The following is a 16383-nucleotide window of genomic DNA, read 5'->3' on the forward strand; positions in this document are numbered from 1 at the left end:
CATGTTCACATTGGCTGTTATATAGCATACGGATATTATAGTACATGTAACTTTTAAAAGCACTTTGTTATTGCAACACAATGACAAAAGACAGCTCTTTGAGCATCTAATAGTTGTTGCGCCCATCAGTGGCGTACGCAGGATTTTTTCAAGGTGGGGAGGGGGTTAAAATCTGACCCAAATTTCGCAACGACTCAGCTTTATTATTTTGCTCTCTGTACCTAGCTTTCTGTACCGTTCGTTTTTTTTTTACCTGACTGCTATATATGAAGCATGTGTCTATGCTCTGAATTAGGCAAACACAGGCGCGTAGCCAGGGGGGGCGGTGGGGGCGGTCGCCCCCCAAAACGCCGGCCAAAAAAAAAAAAAGAGAGAGAAAGGAGAAGAAAAAAAAAAGGACGTAGGAAGAAAAAGGGAAAAGGAGTCGAGAACGGTACAACGAATCGCCAAAGCTTCGCGCGGGAAGGGGAAACTGAGTTCAAATTTAGGATTAAGGGTCGGGAAAGGTACAACGAATCGTCTTCTTTCTCTAATAATTTACTGAAACGTCAAAACTGCGCACGAGAGGGGGGGGGGGAACAGAATTCAGACAATGATTAAGAGTCGAGAAAGGTACAACGAATCGTCTTCTTTTCTCTAATAATTTAATAAAACGTCAAAGCTTCGCGTGAGAGGGGGGAGGGACTGAATTCAGACAAGGATTATGAGTCGAGAAAGGTACAACGAATAGTCATCTTTCAAAGCTTCCGCGCTTCGCGCGGGAGGGGGACTGATACAGATAAGGATTATGAGTCGGGAAATTAGGTACAACGAATCGTCTCTTTTCTCTAATATTTGATGAAACCTCAAAGCTTCGCGCGAGAGGGGGGAGGGACTGAATTCAGACAGGATTATGAGTCGAGAAAGGTACAACGAATCGTCTTCTTTCAAAGCTTCCGCGCTTCGCGCGGGAGGGGGGAAACTCCCCCCTCCCTGCACCCACCCCCCTAGGGAGCGCGCTTCGCGCGCTCTTTAAGAGATTCGCACGCTTCGCGTGCTCACTACACGCCCCCCCTAAAATGAAATCCTGGCTACGCGCTTGGGCAAACAGGGGACCGGCGGCTTTAAGACCTCTCCGAACGAAATGTAATGTTGATTTTGCCTTACCAAAGGGCACTAGCATATCGACTTGGTTTCTAACCAGGGAGCTAACGGTTATGAGCTGACTACTGCTCTACCACTGGGCTATCACGCCTCCCTTCTTTTAAAATTTGCCGGTTTTTTTAGAACAAGAATCAAACATGTTTGGTATGTTTTTGTATTTGTGCATTATGATTTCAAAATTTCGCTTTCGCTACTTAATTGTACAATCTACGAATAAATGATTCGAATGTTAGAGCAGTAATCAATGTTTGTATTTGTGTCCCTGCCCGTTTTGCGATCATTTAGTACATATAGCGCAAGGTAGAAGTCGAATGATAAATTATCGCCATTGAACTGAATAATGTTTTGTATTGCATTTCCAATTGCTGCTCAACTTTATCACCATCAGACTACTCTTTTTTTGTTTACATCTTCATGACACACAGGTATTATAATCTTGATAAAGCTCCAGGTCTCTTTGTTCTATTCATTCCACTTTTAAAAAGAGCTATGGAATTATTATGATTTGAAGCGCCTTTTGGACAGGCATAATATTTTCGAAGGCAAATCACGGGCGTGAAATCCTGTCACGGCATTCCATGTTTTTTCCTTTAGAGCGAACTTTTCTTTTGTATTCGCTCCATAGAACTCTACTTTATCAAACAGCGAGGTGAAAAGAGCGTCATCATGAGTAGATCTTTTGTTTGATGTTATCTTTCTTATCCCTAATATGCAAACCTTCAATTTATTAGAACCGAGTCAAGGGAGGAGAAAAACAAAATCAGGATTTGACTGACAGAATATAAAATCTTCCAAGCTCAGGCTGTGGCGATGTGCAACGCGTAGCGTGAATAAGACCATTACAAAAAATATACATGTTTTGCGTCCCCGCCCGCTTCCTTTCTGGGGGCCGCCTCCTATTTTATTTATTAAAAAAAAAAAAAAAAAAAAGCGGCGGCCATCTTGAAAAATAGCCCGACTGTCAGGGAAATGTACCGAGCGGCCATTTTGAGCGGCCATTTTGAAGAAGAAGAAAAAAAAAAGAAAAAAAAAAGGCTTTCCTATTTTTCGCAAAAATAGGACGCTAAAATAATATCGCGACGTGGGAATTATACAAATATGTTAATAATCATTCAAATTACAAACATACACAAGCGTCCCAAACAGTAATTAATTTGCCGACTATAACCGCATACATATATTCATTCACATCATTCGTCTTTTATTTGTTGTTGTTGGGGACAACCAAGCTCGGTATAAAACAACCATTCATCGTATATAGTCATCTTTAATTCACATTTTATACAGTCTTAACAAATACTAAAAGGAGGCGTATTAAACCAACAACTAAAAAATGGGGGAGGGTACGGAAGAGTGTTTACAAAATTTACTTTAGAATTATGGTTATTATTACCATTAGAATTGTTATTATGCATTTCATAAAGATTTCCCTTTACTGATCATGACGCACCGTGAGTTCATTGAATACCAAAAACAGTCGAACTCTCACGTCTGACTATTGCAAAGAATGGCATGAGAAGAAAAGACACGACGCACAAAGAATCCATCGAGTTTTATTTTAATACAATATGGGTTGTTTATTAAAACCAAGTCAAGGGAGGAGGAAAAAAACGGGAATAGACTGACAAAATATAAATTCTTCCAAGCTCAGGCCGTGGCGATGTGCAACGCGTAGCGTGAATAATGACGGGGGAGAATGATAATTATTTTGTCCATTATTACGACGCTAAATAATATCGCGACGTGGGAATTATACAAATATGTTGATAATCATTAAAATTACAAACATACACAAGCGTCCCATACAGTAATCCATTTGCCGACTATAACCACATACATGTATTCATTCATATAATTCCTCTTTTTTTTTTGTTCGGGACAAGTAAGCTCGCAATTAAAGAACCATTCATCGTACATATAGTTAACTTTATTTCACATTTCATACAGTCGTCACAAATATTAAAGGAGGCGTATTAAACCCAAAACAAAATTAACAAATAAATAATAATTTATTCTGATCAAGATGAACGAGTGTGTAAGTGTGTTGATTGCCCCAAAACAAAACGCTCCCACCAGACAAGTTCAGGCTGTGCTGTAGCAATGTACTTCGCAAAGCTTCCACATTGATTGGAAAGATAAAACCCCACCCATTACGACGCACAACGGCGCGAGAAGAATAGATCGCGATGCGAGAAGAATACATCAAGTTTTTACAAACAATGGAATGTTTATCAGAACGAGAAAAGGAGGGGGGGAGACAGGCTTTGGCTGACAAATACTCTCTGTACTCTCTGGGGGGGGGGCGGTTAACCCCTCCCCCCTTGAGTTTTTTTTTTGTTATGTGTATTATGTATAATGTATGTAGTTTTGAGAAACCGCCCCCCCCCCCTGTCGTGTTTTTTTTTTTTTTTTTTTTTTTAATTAAAAATAAAAAATAATCAAAAAAATTATGCCAATGGCTGACCTAAAAAAAGTTACCTTACCCCCCCCCCCCCCTACGGAGTAAAATGTCAAATTTGTCAAATTCCGAGACAAAAAAAAAAAAAAGTGTCCTCCCCCCCCCCCCCCCCCCCCCCCCCCCCCCCCCCACCTCTCCTATCCCAAGATACAGCCAAAATATGGCATATAGTACCGTACAGGGCATCTTGTTAACTGTAATTCATGTTGCCATGGTAACATCGGGAAGGTACTATTTCATATTCAATTTCAATTTCATTTATTTCCACAGATTCATAAAAGACAATGTAAATTACAATCAAATATAAAAGTATTACAACAAAAGATGAACCTGCAGAGGGGGTGATCAAAAACCACAGAGGTTTATCGGGGATCATCCCCTGCTTAAAATTACAATATAAAAATACAATAGTTTTTTTTTAATTAAACAATAACACATACATGTACAAAAACATATATAGATATTACATGCAAATCTATGCGTGGGGTGAGTAGTAGTGGGTTGGTGGTACCAAGAAATACAATATAAAGAGGAAATGAATGATATACAGGAAAGAAATATTGAGAACAATAGAAAGAAACACCGTACAAACTATATCTTAAGAGTTGGATACGAGATCAAATATTGTTTCAACTTTGACTTGAAAGAATAAAGTGATGAGCAGCTGACAATATCATTGGGAAGTAAATTCCATAGTGATGGTCCACTAAAATAAATGTTCCTTTGAAGAAAAGTTGTTTTAACAGAGGGCAAATGAAATTTATTTGAACTTCTTGTTTCATAAGAGTGAATTTCAGCATTAACAATGAACATCTCATTAAAAATACATGGTAGCTGATTTTTCTTGAAAAGAAACATAAATTGAGCAAGTTGCATATAATATAGAGATTTCACATTCAAAATATTCAGGCGTTTATACAAGGGTGCAGTATGTGCAAGATAAGTAGAGTTTGTTATTGCACGAACAGCCTTTTTCTGTAAAATCTGCAAACGGTTCATTAAGGTAATTAAACATCCACCCCAAGCTAAGACGGCATATGAAAAATGTGGCAAGATTAGAGTATTGTATAAATTCATTAATATTTTTGGGGGGAGCAGTTTATTTACACTATAAATAACTCCCAGTACACTGGCAATTTTTGAAGATATGTAACTGACATGACTTTTCCAAATAAGGTACTCATCTATGTAAACTCCTAAAAATTTAGTTGAATTAACTCTGGTGAGCAACACATTATCAAATTTTACATTCAATTCATTAAAATCACCTCCAACCTTTCTTCTCCTGAATACAATATAATTAGTTTATTTCATATTAACAACAAGTTTATTAGCAGTGAACCATTTGCAAACTCTACTCAGTTCTTGGTTTAAAACCTCATTTAAATTTTGCACAGTTTTACCTGATAATAATATATTGGTGTCATCAGCAAATAAAACAAAATTAAGCTTGTCAGACACAAAGTGAAGATCATTTATAAACAACAAAAACAATAAAGGACCAAGAACACTGCCTTGGGGTACTCCTGTTGAAAGGATCTGTGATTGAGAACAAACATTATTAAATTTAACAAACTGTTTCCTATTCAAAAGGTAATTTTTGAACCATTTGAGAGGAGTTCCCCGTATGCCATAAAATGATAGCTTTTGTAACAAAATAGAATGGTTAATACAGTCGAACGCTTTAGATAAATCAAGGAATATACCAACTGGAATTAGCTTATTTTCCAATGCCTGAGTAACAAGATTTAAAAATTCAATTAGAGCCATGGATGTTGAGTGTTTTTCACGAAACCCAAATTGTTTAGCATATAAAATATCATTCTTATTCAAGTAGTTAATGAGACGTTTGTAGACCAATTTTTCTAATATTTTTGAAAAGATTGGCAAGATAGAAATAGGTCGATAATTTTCTATTTTTTCTTTACAGAGATTCTTATAAAGGGGTATTACTTTTGCTAACTTTAATTGATCTGGAAGTTGTCCTGAAATAAAAGACTCATTAAAAATATGACAAAGGTGTTTGGCATAAACATGTATAGTTTTCTTAACAATCTCTGGTTCAATATCATCATGTCCGGCACTTTTATTTGCTTTAAAACTACGAACAATCTCGACAATTTCTCCCTCAGTAATAGGTTTTAAGAAAAAAGAATTGGAATAATTACCTTGTAAAAAACAATTAAAGTCATTTATGGAAGAGCATTGATTGCCTAGTGAGGCTCCAATAGAAACAAAATAGTCATTGAACAACTCTGTAATTCTTATATTGTCATAAATTTTGTCACCTTCATTTAAAATAAATTCAGGACGGACACCCTGGGGTTTCCTCCTTATTATTTCATTAATGTACTTCCAAGTCTTTTGCATATTGCCTCTCACGGACTGAAACTTATTTAAATAATATTCTTTTTTCACATATCTTATATCTTTATTCAGCTTATTCCGAAATGTTTTAAAATTACGTTCTCTCTCTAGTGATGGTTTGGAAAGATATTTTTTATACAATCTATTCTTCTTCTTACACCGTTTTTTAATTTCGTTAGTAATCCATAGTTTAACACTTTTCCTTTCCTTAATTGTAATCTTTTTAAGTGGAAAACAGGAATCATATATGTTTTTAAAAGCATTCATGAATAGATTATACTTCATATCAACATCAGATGTATTATACATATTTTGAAAATTCAAGGTACTGAAATTTCTATTAAATAATTGAAAACCAGAGTCAGTTATATTGCGTTTATAAAATACTCTTTCGGAATTCACTGGTTTATTCCAAGAGAGAGTGGCAAATATAGGTAAATGGTCTGTTATATCAGTCAATAGAATACCAATTTTTAAAAATTCATGTACTGTATTTGAAAAAATATTATCGATAAGAGTTGCACTTTCCTTAGTAATTCTAGTCGGATTATAAATAATTGGGAAAAAACAATGAGATGCCATTAGTTCGGCAAAGTCATTTACATAAAGGCACACATCCATTTTCATTAAATCAATATTGTAATCGCCCATAAGATAACAGTCTTTATTTTCTTTTTGGAGGTTGGATAACACTGTATAGATATCATTGATGAACATTCCAACCGATTGATTAGGCGGTCTATACATAGCTCCGATTAAAATATTTTTGTCACTCTCTCTTGGAATTTCAATAAAGATCATCTCATATTGTTTGTTTACCACAGTAAGATCAGAACGATGAAAATATTTTAAATTATCGTGTATCAGAATTCCTACACCTCCTCCACGACCTTCAACTCTGCCACAGTTTACATAAGAATAATTTGGAGGAACAAATAATGAAAAATTTTCATCCTGATTTATCCAAGTTTCAGTTAGACCTATCACATCAAATGTGACTGACAGAGAAGTTATATAATCAAATATATTTTCATAATTCTTCCTTAGGCTACGACAGTTAAAATGTATAAATGATAATGAAGTCTTTGAGTCAACTTCATTCATAAACTCATTGAATTGATCTTCTAGAAGGTATGGTGTACTATCCTCTTTGCAGAAATCAGATAAAGGCATTAGAAAAAGTACCACCCACTATACATGTATATTACAGCTATATAAATAATGGTTAAAAATGTACCAACCACAAGAATAGGTTATGGCATACAAGATTGATACATGTACCACCACTACAACAATAATAAACAACACCCCACAGTATCTTCAACAGCTAAGAGGAAGAACAACAAAAAAATTACAAAAAATTACAAAAATTACACACAGCCAAGGAATTATAAAAAGGTCTTTATAAAAAAGATTAAAATATTTTACTTAAGTTAATAAAAAATAAAGTCTCATTGACAAAGACTAGGATACATTAGATTCATACAACTATGTACACAATAACAAATATAAATCAGTATGAAAAATACAGCAAGTGAAATGTCACTGTCATGAATCTTGACACTATCATAATCAGTGAAAAAAAAAAAACATATTACTGGCAAGTGAGGAAAGAGAACTACCACACAAGTTTCGGGAGAGTGTTTAGAAAGTCAATGTTTGGGATAAGTCGTCTTACAGACTCACCATGAGTGGATGGAACATTCGCAAATACCTTCCCATCCATAGTCCAGCAGGTTGTGACTCTATCGCTCTTCTGGGTAGCAATTAGCAAACTGTGTCTATAGCGGGTAAGGTCCTCATGAACTGAGATTTTTGATTTCTTAAGTTTCTTTTTCTCCTTCAAGATTTCTCTCTTTTTTTTGTGGGAAGTAAGCTTAACGATGATTGGACGCGCTTTCGGTCCACCTGGCTTGCCCACACGATGCGAGCGGTCGATGTCAGAAGACCGAAGCTCGACTCCTAGTTGCTTTACCATGATGTCAATCACGACATCATCGGTGATCTCACCTGCACTTTCAGGAGAACCAAAAACTCTGATGTTGTTTCTCCTAGAGTACTGCTTCAGCTCCTCAAGTTTTGTGCTTTAGGCTTAGCTCGAGTATTCATTGCTGATTGTCTATAAAAACTCTAATAGAAAACGAGGTAAATTTAATGTAGCGAGACGTTTGATGAGAAGGATGATGAAAAATATATTGCACAGCGGAAGTAAAAGTAATCAGATTCCGGCACAGGTCAGGTGAGTTCGCATGAAATGAGTCGATGGCGATGTACATGTAGGCATGTACACACACGCAAACAGAAAATGTAAATGACCGCACGCAACAATTGGTAGATGGGACTGTACTATAGTCCAAGTCTCACAGAAGCAACACGTCTCAAAATACAAATAGTTACAGTATCATAAATTACCTCTTATGAGCACAAACCCAGCGCTTTAAAAGATCCAGTGACAGTAGAAGAGGGTTCCAAATGAGTTTACATGGCTAAAAAGAAATAGTTCCAGGTAAAAAAGGTAAAAGTGATTGGCAAGATTCAAATCACGCACGATAGCGTCCACCAGCCCTCAGATTTGATTCAGATTTGATTCTTGGCTTATATGATGGATTAGTCGTATAGTTTTTTAATAATTTGGAAAGGGGACTTAAACTTGTCTTGAATGGTCATATTGTTTAACATATTACTGAAATTACTCCAAAATCCTTGATTTTAGGCCATTCTGGGGTCGGTACCATGGCAACCGTTATAAATGGTAATGTAATTTGCATTTCATTACTTCTCTTCATGGTGAGGTATTCTAAACTTTCATTCTCTGGGCCTGAAAACCTGGATATAGACACCAAAAGGGACTTTCAACACCTCTCCAATGCCAAAATATAGCAAAAAATATGGCATATAGTACCGTACAGGGCATCTTGTTAACACTAATTCATGTTGCCATTGTAATAATGGGAAGGTACTATATAGCATATTCTTGGCTTATATGATGTATTTGTCATATAGTTTTGTCATTATTTTGGAAAGGGGGCTTTAACTTGTCTTGAATGAGTATTTTGTGTAATATAATACTGAAATTACTCCAAAATCCTTGATTTTGGGCTATTCTGGGGTCGTTACCATGGCAACCGTTATAAATGGTAATGTAATTTTCATTTCGTTACTTTCTTTTATGGTGAGGTATTCTAAACTGTATATTTTTACGCATTCAAAAGTGTTTTTATAATTTGTAAATGACTTTAACTGTTTCTTTGAATAATACCGGTTTTATTGTTGTGTTGCCATGGAAACTGCTGATTTTACGACTAAGCTGTCCATTCGGAAATGCTATCATAACTTTTTACACGTATATATGCCCAACAAACAAACAACAAGTAAAAAGGTTTTGCCACCTCTGGTGGTACCAATATCTGGTCTGGCCCATGGACTAATACTGTATATTTGTCCAATATGCCATTTTAATGCCCTGTATTAACCAATTACTTGGTTTTCTCCGGGATAATTTACGTCTCCATTGTCATACAAGTTTGATAATTGATGACGTTTATTTGATTGTTAGTATATAGTCTATGCCCTCTTGGTGACAATATGGTAAGAATACTCCCCAGGGAGTGGAGATAGTGCACATTATGCGTGAATGAATCCGATAACCAGGGAAATAATATTTGTAAAGCGCTTAGAGACGGTATTCCGTATAGGGCTATATAAATCCAGATTATTATTATTATTATAGTTAATAATGCTAATAAAAGAAATACTTACCGCCATTACAACCCAGCCCTCTGATGGGAGTTGAATGATGTCCATAAGGTGTGACCGATATTCTTCTACTGACTCCTGCGAATCCCAACTGTCTACAGATAACAATGACGTCAAAGATACCAAGATTTACTCCACATGTTGTCTCCCATGTTCCATTGTCTATCCTGATCTCAACTGTGCCTTTATTGGAGGTTGGACCACCAACAAGGCGTAAATCTTTCGCAGTAAAGGAACAAACAAACAAGGAGTAATGGTTATAAAAATTGAGAACTGTCAGCAATATTCTTATGTAATTAGAATGATGACATTAATAAGATTTGCTATACATATACGTAAACAGAAAGGGCTTTCATGATGTTAAAGGTAATACAAAGTTTTGGTATGGGTTATGAATTTAGTTCAAATATACATAAATTGGAAGCATATGCGATCCTACAATATTCAGTGATCATTGTCGCGGTTGGAAATAATTTTGTTATGTTTGTTGTGTTTTTGAGGAAACTCCCCCCCCCCCCCCCTTTTTTTTTTTTAACACAAGAAAAAAAAATATTCAGCGGCTGGCTAAATCGTTGCGAAATTTTCGGCGTGATTTTCAAATTTTAACCCCCCCCCCCTCCCTCGAAAAAATCCTGCGTACGTGCCTGGGTTGAATTCATATTTGTCGACACTACAATAGTTTTTGCCCCCCCCCCCCTTCCCGACGGCCTGAAAATATCAGAGATTCGAAAAGTAATATTCTTGCTGAAATATATAGATCACCATTTGGATCGGATGCTAGGGCACCCCGCCCCTCCCTGACGCCAAGGTCCTGATACACCATTGTATACAATAGGGATTTTAAGATTTGCACGACGAGAACGTGGACTGCTAGGTGTGACGTCCTTTTAAGGCAATGCGACGTCTTTTTAAGGCACTACCGGGCCCGTCACATTGCCTTAAAAAGATGTCACACGTGGCAGTCCATGTTCATGTTAAAAAAGGATGTTTTCATTCCTCAACAGTTTGGTTTTCGGAAACACTTCTCCACTAGCATGGGTGTCTTTAATCTGTTGAATTCAGTTACAAAATCCTTTGATGATGGTACATATTGCTTAGGAATTTTCCTTGACTTGTCAAAGGCATTTGTCACCATTGACCACTCTATCCTACTAAGAAAGCTTGAGCACTATGGTGTACGTGGAATAGCATTAACCTGGTTTAAAAATTACCTATGTCATCGAACTCAATATTGTTGTGGTCAATGGTGTCAAATCCCAGACTACTGTCATTCAGTATGGTGTACCACAAGGATCAGTGCTTGGTCCTCTGCTATTTTTGATTTATATCAACGATGTTATCAATACGTCAATTTTATTTACATACTCACTATTTGCAGATGATACTAGTTTGATGTTATCCCATAAAAATTGTGTTACTTTAATGGCAATTGCAAATGATGAAATTAAAAAAATTGTTTGCATGGTTTTGCTGCAATAAGTTGTTGCTAAATATTCAAAAGACAAACTGTGTTATTTTCAGATCCAGGGGTAAACGAATTCCAAACAATGTTGATCTTCTGGAGGTAGGAGGTCATAGAGTAGCGCGAAGTGAGCATGTTAAATTCATCGGTGTTATTGGATGAGTACTTGTCTTGGAAACCCTATTTGGATGCTATAGGCACAAAGATTTCGCGAAGTGTTGGTGTCATATGTAGGTTAAGGTTTATCCTACCTAAGATTGTTTTGTTAGTTTTATATAACAGTATTGTTCTCCCTTACCTTACGTATTGCAATGCTGCATGGGGTAACACTTTCAAGACTTATATTGATAAACTTAAAATATTGCAAAAGAAAGTTATTCGGCTTGTTATCAATTCCAACTTCAGACAACCTAGTAGCCATTATTCCTTGAGATAAAATTGATGCCTTTAGATGAGCTTGTGTCACTCAGTAGTATGATTTTTGTGTTTAAACTTAAGTTTTGTACTCAGACTTGCCTGCTAAAAGACCTATTTTCCTGTAAATCTCAGATACATAGCTCGGTACACGTCAAAGTAACCTAGTGCATCAACCTCATGTAAGGACAAATGTTGCACTGAATTCCTTTCGAATCACATGTATTAAAGAGTGGAACCATTTACCCGCAGACACTAAGGACATTACCACTCTTACTAGATTCAGACTTTTGTGTAAATCATATCTGTTAGATAGATTGAAATAGATTGCCGCCAATACTGACTGTACGATATTATAGCAAGGATTAGCCAGTTAGCTTCTGTATGCGTGTGTGTGCGTGTGTGTGTGTGTGTTTGAACGGGCGTGTGTGAGTGTGTGAATTTGATGCTTATAGCATGATAAGCCGGTATACGGCTGGGGGCGGGGGTAAAGGTGTTCATGATGTTGTCAGTGATTCAGCTTTTTTTCCTTCTAAATGTTTTTAATTTATATAACCTTGTAATCAGTTATTGTTAATACATGCTTTTTTCCTTGTAAATATGTTTTTAAAATACACAACCTTGCCATTTCCTTGTAATAGTTTGTGTACATTACCATGATTTTTGTTGTTGTAAATGAACTTCTTGATCTCGGTTGGCGGACTCTAGATCTGGGACCTGCTTGTTTTGGGGGCTCTGCGCGCGTCATACTGTATCGTATCCATGATCGTATCCTACCATCTTTCATGTTTTGAATTGCGCAGATCCTTGAAACACGTTGGTCTCTTTGCCAATCCGCTGGGATTAAGAGGTCCATCCTCCACAGGGGCCCCACTCACAAGCATTGCCTTTTGGGGTCTCAATTTGGATCATGTTTGTTCGTCATGATTTACTATGCCATGTGTTTTTTTAATAAACTGAACTGAACTGACTGAACTGAACTGAGACCCTCTAAATTACGCTCAGGTTGTCTTCGTGTAAGATGCATAAATGCACTTTTGTGAGCGTTTTACAGACGTATTTTCCCCTGGTTTTTGCGTTAGAGTAGATATTCATTGATTTTAAAAACTAACTTTATTTTCATTATTGCAAAGTTGAAACTTTGATTCGACAAGGTTATCAAAATTCAATGCTTGGAAACATTCGAAGTAATGATTATTATAAATTACAAAATGCTTAAATACAGCCCCGGAATAACGCCTGAAAAGCTCTCCGAACGCTGCTGAGATCCGTGAGATCACAATATGGACATGATTTGCACAAGCAGACGATGTCCCATGACATCTCACACATTTTCAGTGCCTGTGTTTTCATCTTCTCTTGAGTTCTTTCTCTTACTTCACTACCGTCAGGCTAAATGTATAATATATTGCCTCACTCTAAACCCCGCGCATGGTTTAATTTTGATGACGAATGCAGCGATACAAAAATAAAGGAATCTGTTGCTTTAAACAAAATAAGACGCCATTGTATTTTCAGCTGCACACACCGCGGTATGTACGGCGTTTCAAGAGGAAACAAATGCCGTCCTTAATATCATTCCAGGGGGGGGGGGTTCAATTTGAAAGTCTTGTGTATTTACAAACAAAAGATTTTAGTTATCAGAATCGGGTCATATCCCCTTTTGAATGGTTTGACATGCCATTACATTTATATACACTAAACTCATTATAATTTGACAAATAATAGCTGTGCAATTATGTTCATTCTTTATGGGGTGTCGTCTGCTTTGGCAGTATTGGTCCATATAGTGACGTCATTAAAACATCGTTATTTTTCTGGTGAATCTCTCGTATATTCTAGCTGCTATGGAGGTGGTTGTATTTTTTTAAAATCACCCGATATGTAGTTGACCTAAAACTTGTACGATGGCCATATGTTAGCTTACCAGTTTCTAGTGATACATTAGTTGACATATTTTTGATTTTTTGTTTTAATTTTACCTTTAACCTATCAAAGATTTTACCCGTATATACCGCTTAGCTGTTCTAACAAATCTGCACACAATTGAGAAGTCTGATATTAAACAATACTTTGCGATTATATTTTGGGGTATTTTTCCCCTATTTAGTAAATCGGAGAACTGAAAAGGGGAAATGAAATAATCACTTATACTTAGATAACTAATAATTGTTTTTCAACAATATATGATAGGAACAATGCATCCCATCTGTACAACTATATTGTTTTAAAGTACGCCTTGCTGTGGTAAATTCGTTGTCCGGGTATTACAGTTACTGTCTATGTTGATTATGGAATATATTATACCATTCACTGTAATGTGAATATTTCAATTGCTAATTCAAATCAAATCTCACCTGTTATCACACTCCTGACGAGGGAATTACCGAGAAAGACGAAAATAATCTCGATAAAAAGAATATATCTTCCTTGTGAGACCATTTTCAAATCCAGCTCTGTGTCACTCCTTCACTTGGTGTAAATCAGTCATTCAATGGGTCTAGGAGTTATCTGGAAAGCAAACAATGTAATATGAATACCTTTTCATCTTTAATTCTTTGTGCAAAAACTCCTATGACGTACGTATACTAATTGCAAACAAATGAAGTTTGAATCGTGGTTCTCATCTCATAAATCCCACTGTATAGTGTGCCCTAACATGGGACTATCATAACTAATATACACGAACAATGTTACCAATCTTTTGGTGGAAGAAATCAGAAAAATCAGCAAAGCACTCAGAAGAAAGTTTGAATGAAATCGAACAAGAAATGAGAAAGAATTGTTGAAAGCTGCAATCACCATAGGTATGGGATTTTTTTTAAAAGCTTAATCGGTAATGTCTCGGTGGTGTAGTGGCAGACAACTTTCTCATTTGTTAATTTAATAAAATTACCGAAACAACAACAAAAAAAACAACAAAAAAAAAATAAAAAAAAAATCAATTTTTCAAAAACTATTCCTCGGGATCTTCTTTTCTTTCTAAAGGACATTTAATAAATATACTGTCCATGAGATATTTTGAGTAGTGCCCCAAGGGTGAAGGTAATTGGGAGAAAAAACAGAAATAATGATATTTTTGTACACGACAAACGAGAGCCTGAGTTATCCGACACTACGTCACAATCTACACATTTATTTATTTATTTATTTATTCATACATATTTATACAGGTTCACAAGATCAGAAATAAATCTGTTTTACATATTGGAACTGGTATTAAAAGCATAGTATATGTACCAACAAAATTGCCACTTTGAGATTCGCATCGCTGTAGTGATCTCATATTTCAAACATTCATATCTTTCTTATTATTGATCGGATTAATTTCAAACTTTCGCTATTCCGTTTCTCTGATGTATCTGCTTTTATTCAAATGAACCTATTACATGGGTTGCTTTCCCTTTAACAACATTTTTTGGGTCAAAATATGGAAATAACTTCACCTCTCCTAATAGAGTCCACACTGCAAGAGGCGAGTTGTAGTGTGCCCTAAGCCCCTAACATGCTTACATGGGTCTGTGTAATATTTATACGGACAAGGTTTCCTCTTTTAAAAAAGCACTGAACAACTCTTTTCTCAAAATATGCGTCGAAATAAGTTAAGAACTCGTTATCATATACTCACATTATTTATTCCTCGGAACGCAAAAGGACGTTTGGTTATGATTCGTTATTCAATGTCAGTGCGTTTGCTTCAAGGTGTTTCTCAACAATCGTTTTCAATTTGACAGAGTACGATATAGGCCTACAGTATGGAGTTATGTTAACAAATTTTAAAGGGGCTATCGTTTATTTAGATGACTCGAGAAATAAATATCACCTACACCTAATTTTATTTGCCGTATAAGTAAAATATGAGGGATGAAACTCAGGGGCGGATCCAGCCGGCGGCAGGGAAGGGGGCCCAAAGAGGGGGCCCAATTCGTGAGAAAATATTTAGCAGCGAAAAAGCCAGCCGGTGAATATATATAGGGGAGGGGGCCCGTCACCAAATAAAGGTAAAATTTACGTGTTTTTCCCTGTTTTTTTCCAGGGGAGGGGGCCTGGGCTCCCGTCCCCCTCCCTGGATCCGCCACTGATGCAACTAAGACAAATCAAAGACCATTATGAGCTCAGTCATTTATGAAGAAGGGTCTACTATAGTCGGTGCAATCACTACCAATATATTCCCTTCTACATTGTGACTTCATAACTCATAGGTCCCCATGCAGTTCTCAATACTGCTTTTTTGCATTTCAATTATGGATAAGTACATCAACTTGGTGTTGTAATAGGAATCCGGTAACTTTGTCTCAGATTCTGAAACGAAATCCTGGATTTAGCTCATGCTGCAATGATAATTATGAAACTTTAGGTTGGTCAGGAATCCCATGACTTTTACAAGCCGATCGCCTGTCTGATTATCAGGATATTTATGATTGGAAATCGAAACTAAATTTTGCGTTTTCCTAAATGTTTTCGTAACACTAAAGTCTATTGGGGAAATCGAGTATGGTAACTCAAATATTTTTATTTAGTGAGGCATTTCTTGATCATAGTGCTTCAATTATATCACGCCATATCACAAACACTAATTACACGTAGGGCTGTGCATCTCAGATTTAAAATTGTTAAACGACATTAAGGAATAATGTACTGTCCAAGCGCATAAGCCCTAAATTCGGGTCCTACCTATAACTTGAAAATGCTCATATTGTTACTAAATGTTTTTAAAAAATCGTATTAAATTATAATTACGGAAATGGGAGATTCGGCCTCGTTATGAGGATTGCACCTTTAA

The 16383-nt window shown here is 36.3% G+C and overlaps 1 protein-coding gene across 1 annotated transcript; it reads right to left on the reverse strand.

The window, feature by feature from the left end:
- Positions 1-9707: 9707 nt before the first annotated feature.
- LOC105445877 (CD5 antigen-like) lies at positions 9708-14207 on the reverse strand. The gene is made up of 2 exons (XM_030980042.1): positions 13958-14207; positions 9708-9943 (listed from the first exon to the last, which is right to left on the reverse strand). The coding sequence occupies exons 1-2, from the start codon at positions 14040-14042 to the stop codon at positions 9708-9710; spliced, it is 321 nt and encodes a 106-aa protein (XP_030835902.1). The 5' UTR covers positions 14043-14207.
- Between the last annotated feature and the right edge of the window lie 2176 nt (positions 14208-16383).

The sequence above is a fragment of the Strongylocentrotus purpuratus genome, unplaced genomic scaffold (assembly GCF_000002235.5).
Source record: "Strongylocentrotus purpuratus isolate Spur 01 unplaced genomic scaffold, Spur_5.0 spur5_scaffold_10, whole genome shotgun sequence".
Lineage (NCBI taxonomy): Eukaryota > Metazoa > Echinodermata > Echinoidea > Camarodonta > Strongylocentrotidae > Strongylocentrotus > Strongylocentrotus purpuratus.

Excerpts from the sequence above, each read along its gene's own strand:
- LOC105445877 (XM_030980042.1), bottom strand. The coding sequence starts at position 14,042 with ATGGTCTCACAAGGAAGATATATTCTTTTTATCGAGATTATTTTCGTC. Across the intron at positions 9,944-13,957 it reads CGTCAGGAGTGTGATAACAG|ATTTACGCCTTGTTGGTGGT; the intron begins GTGAGATTTGAT and ends TTACTGCGAAAG.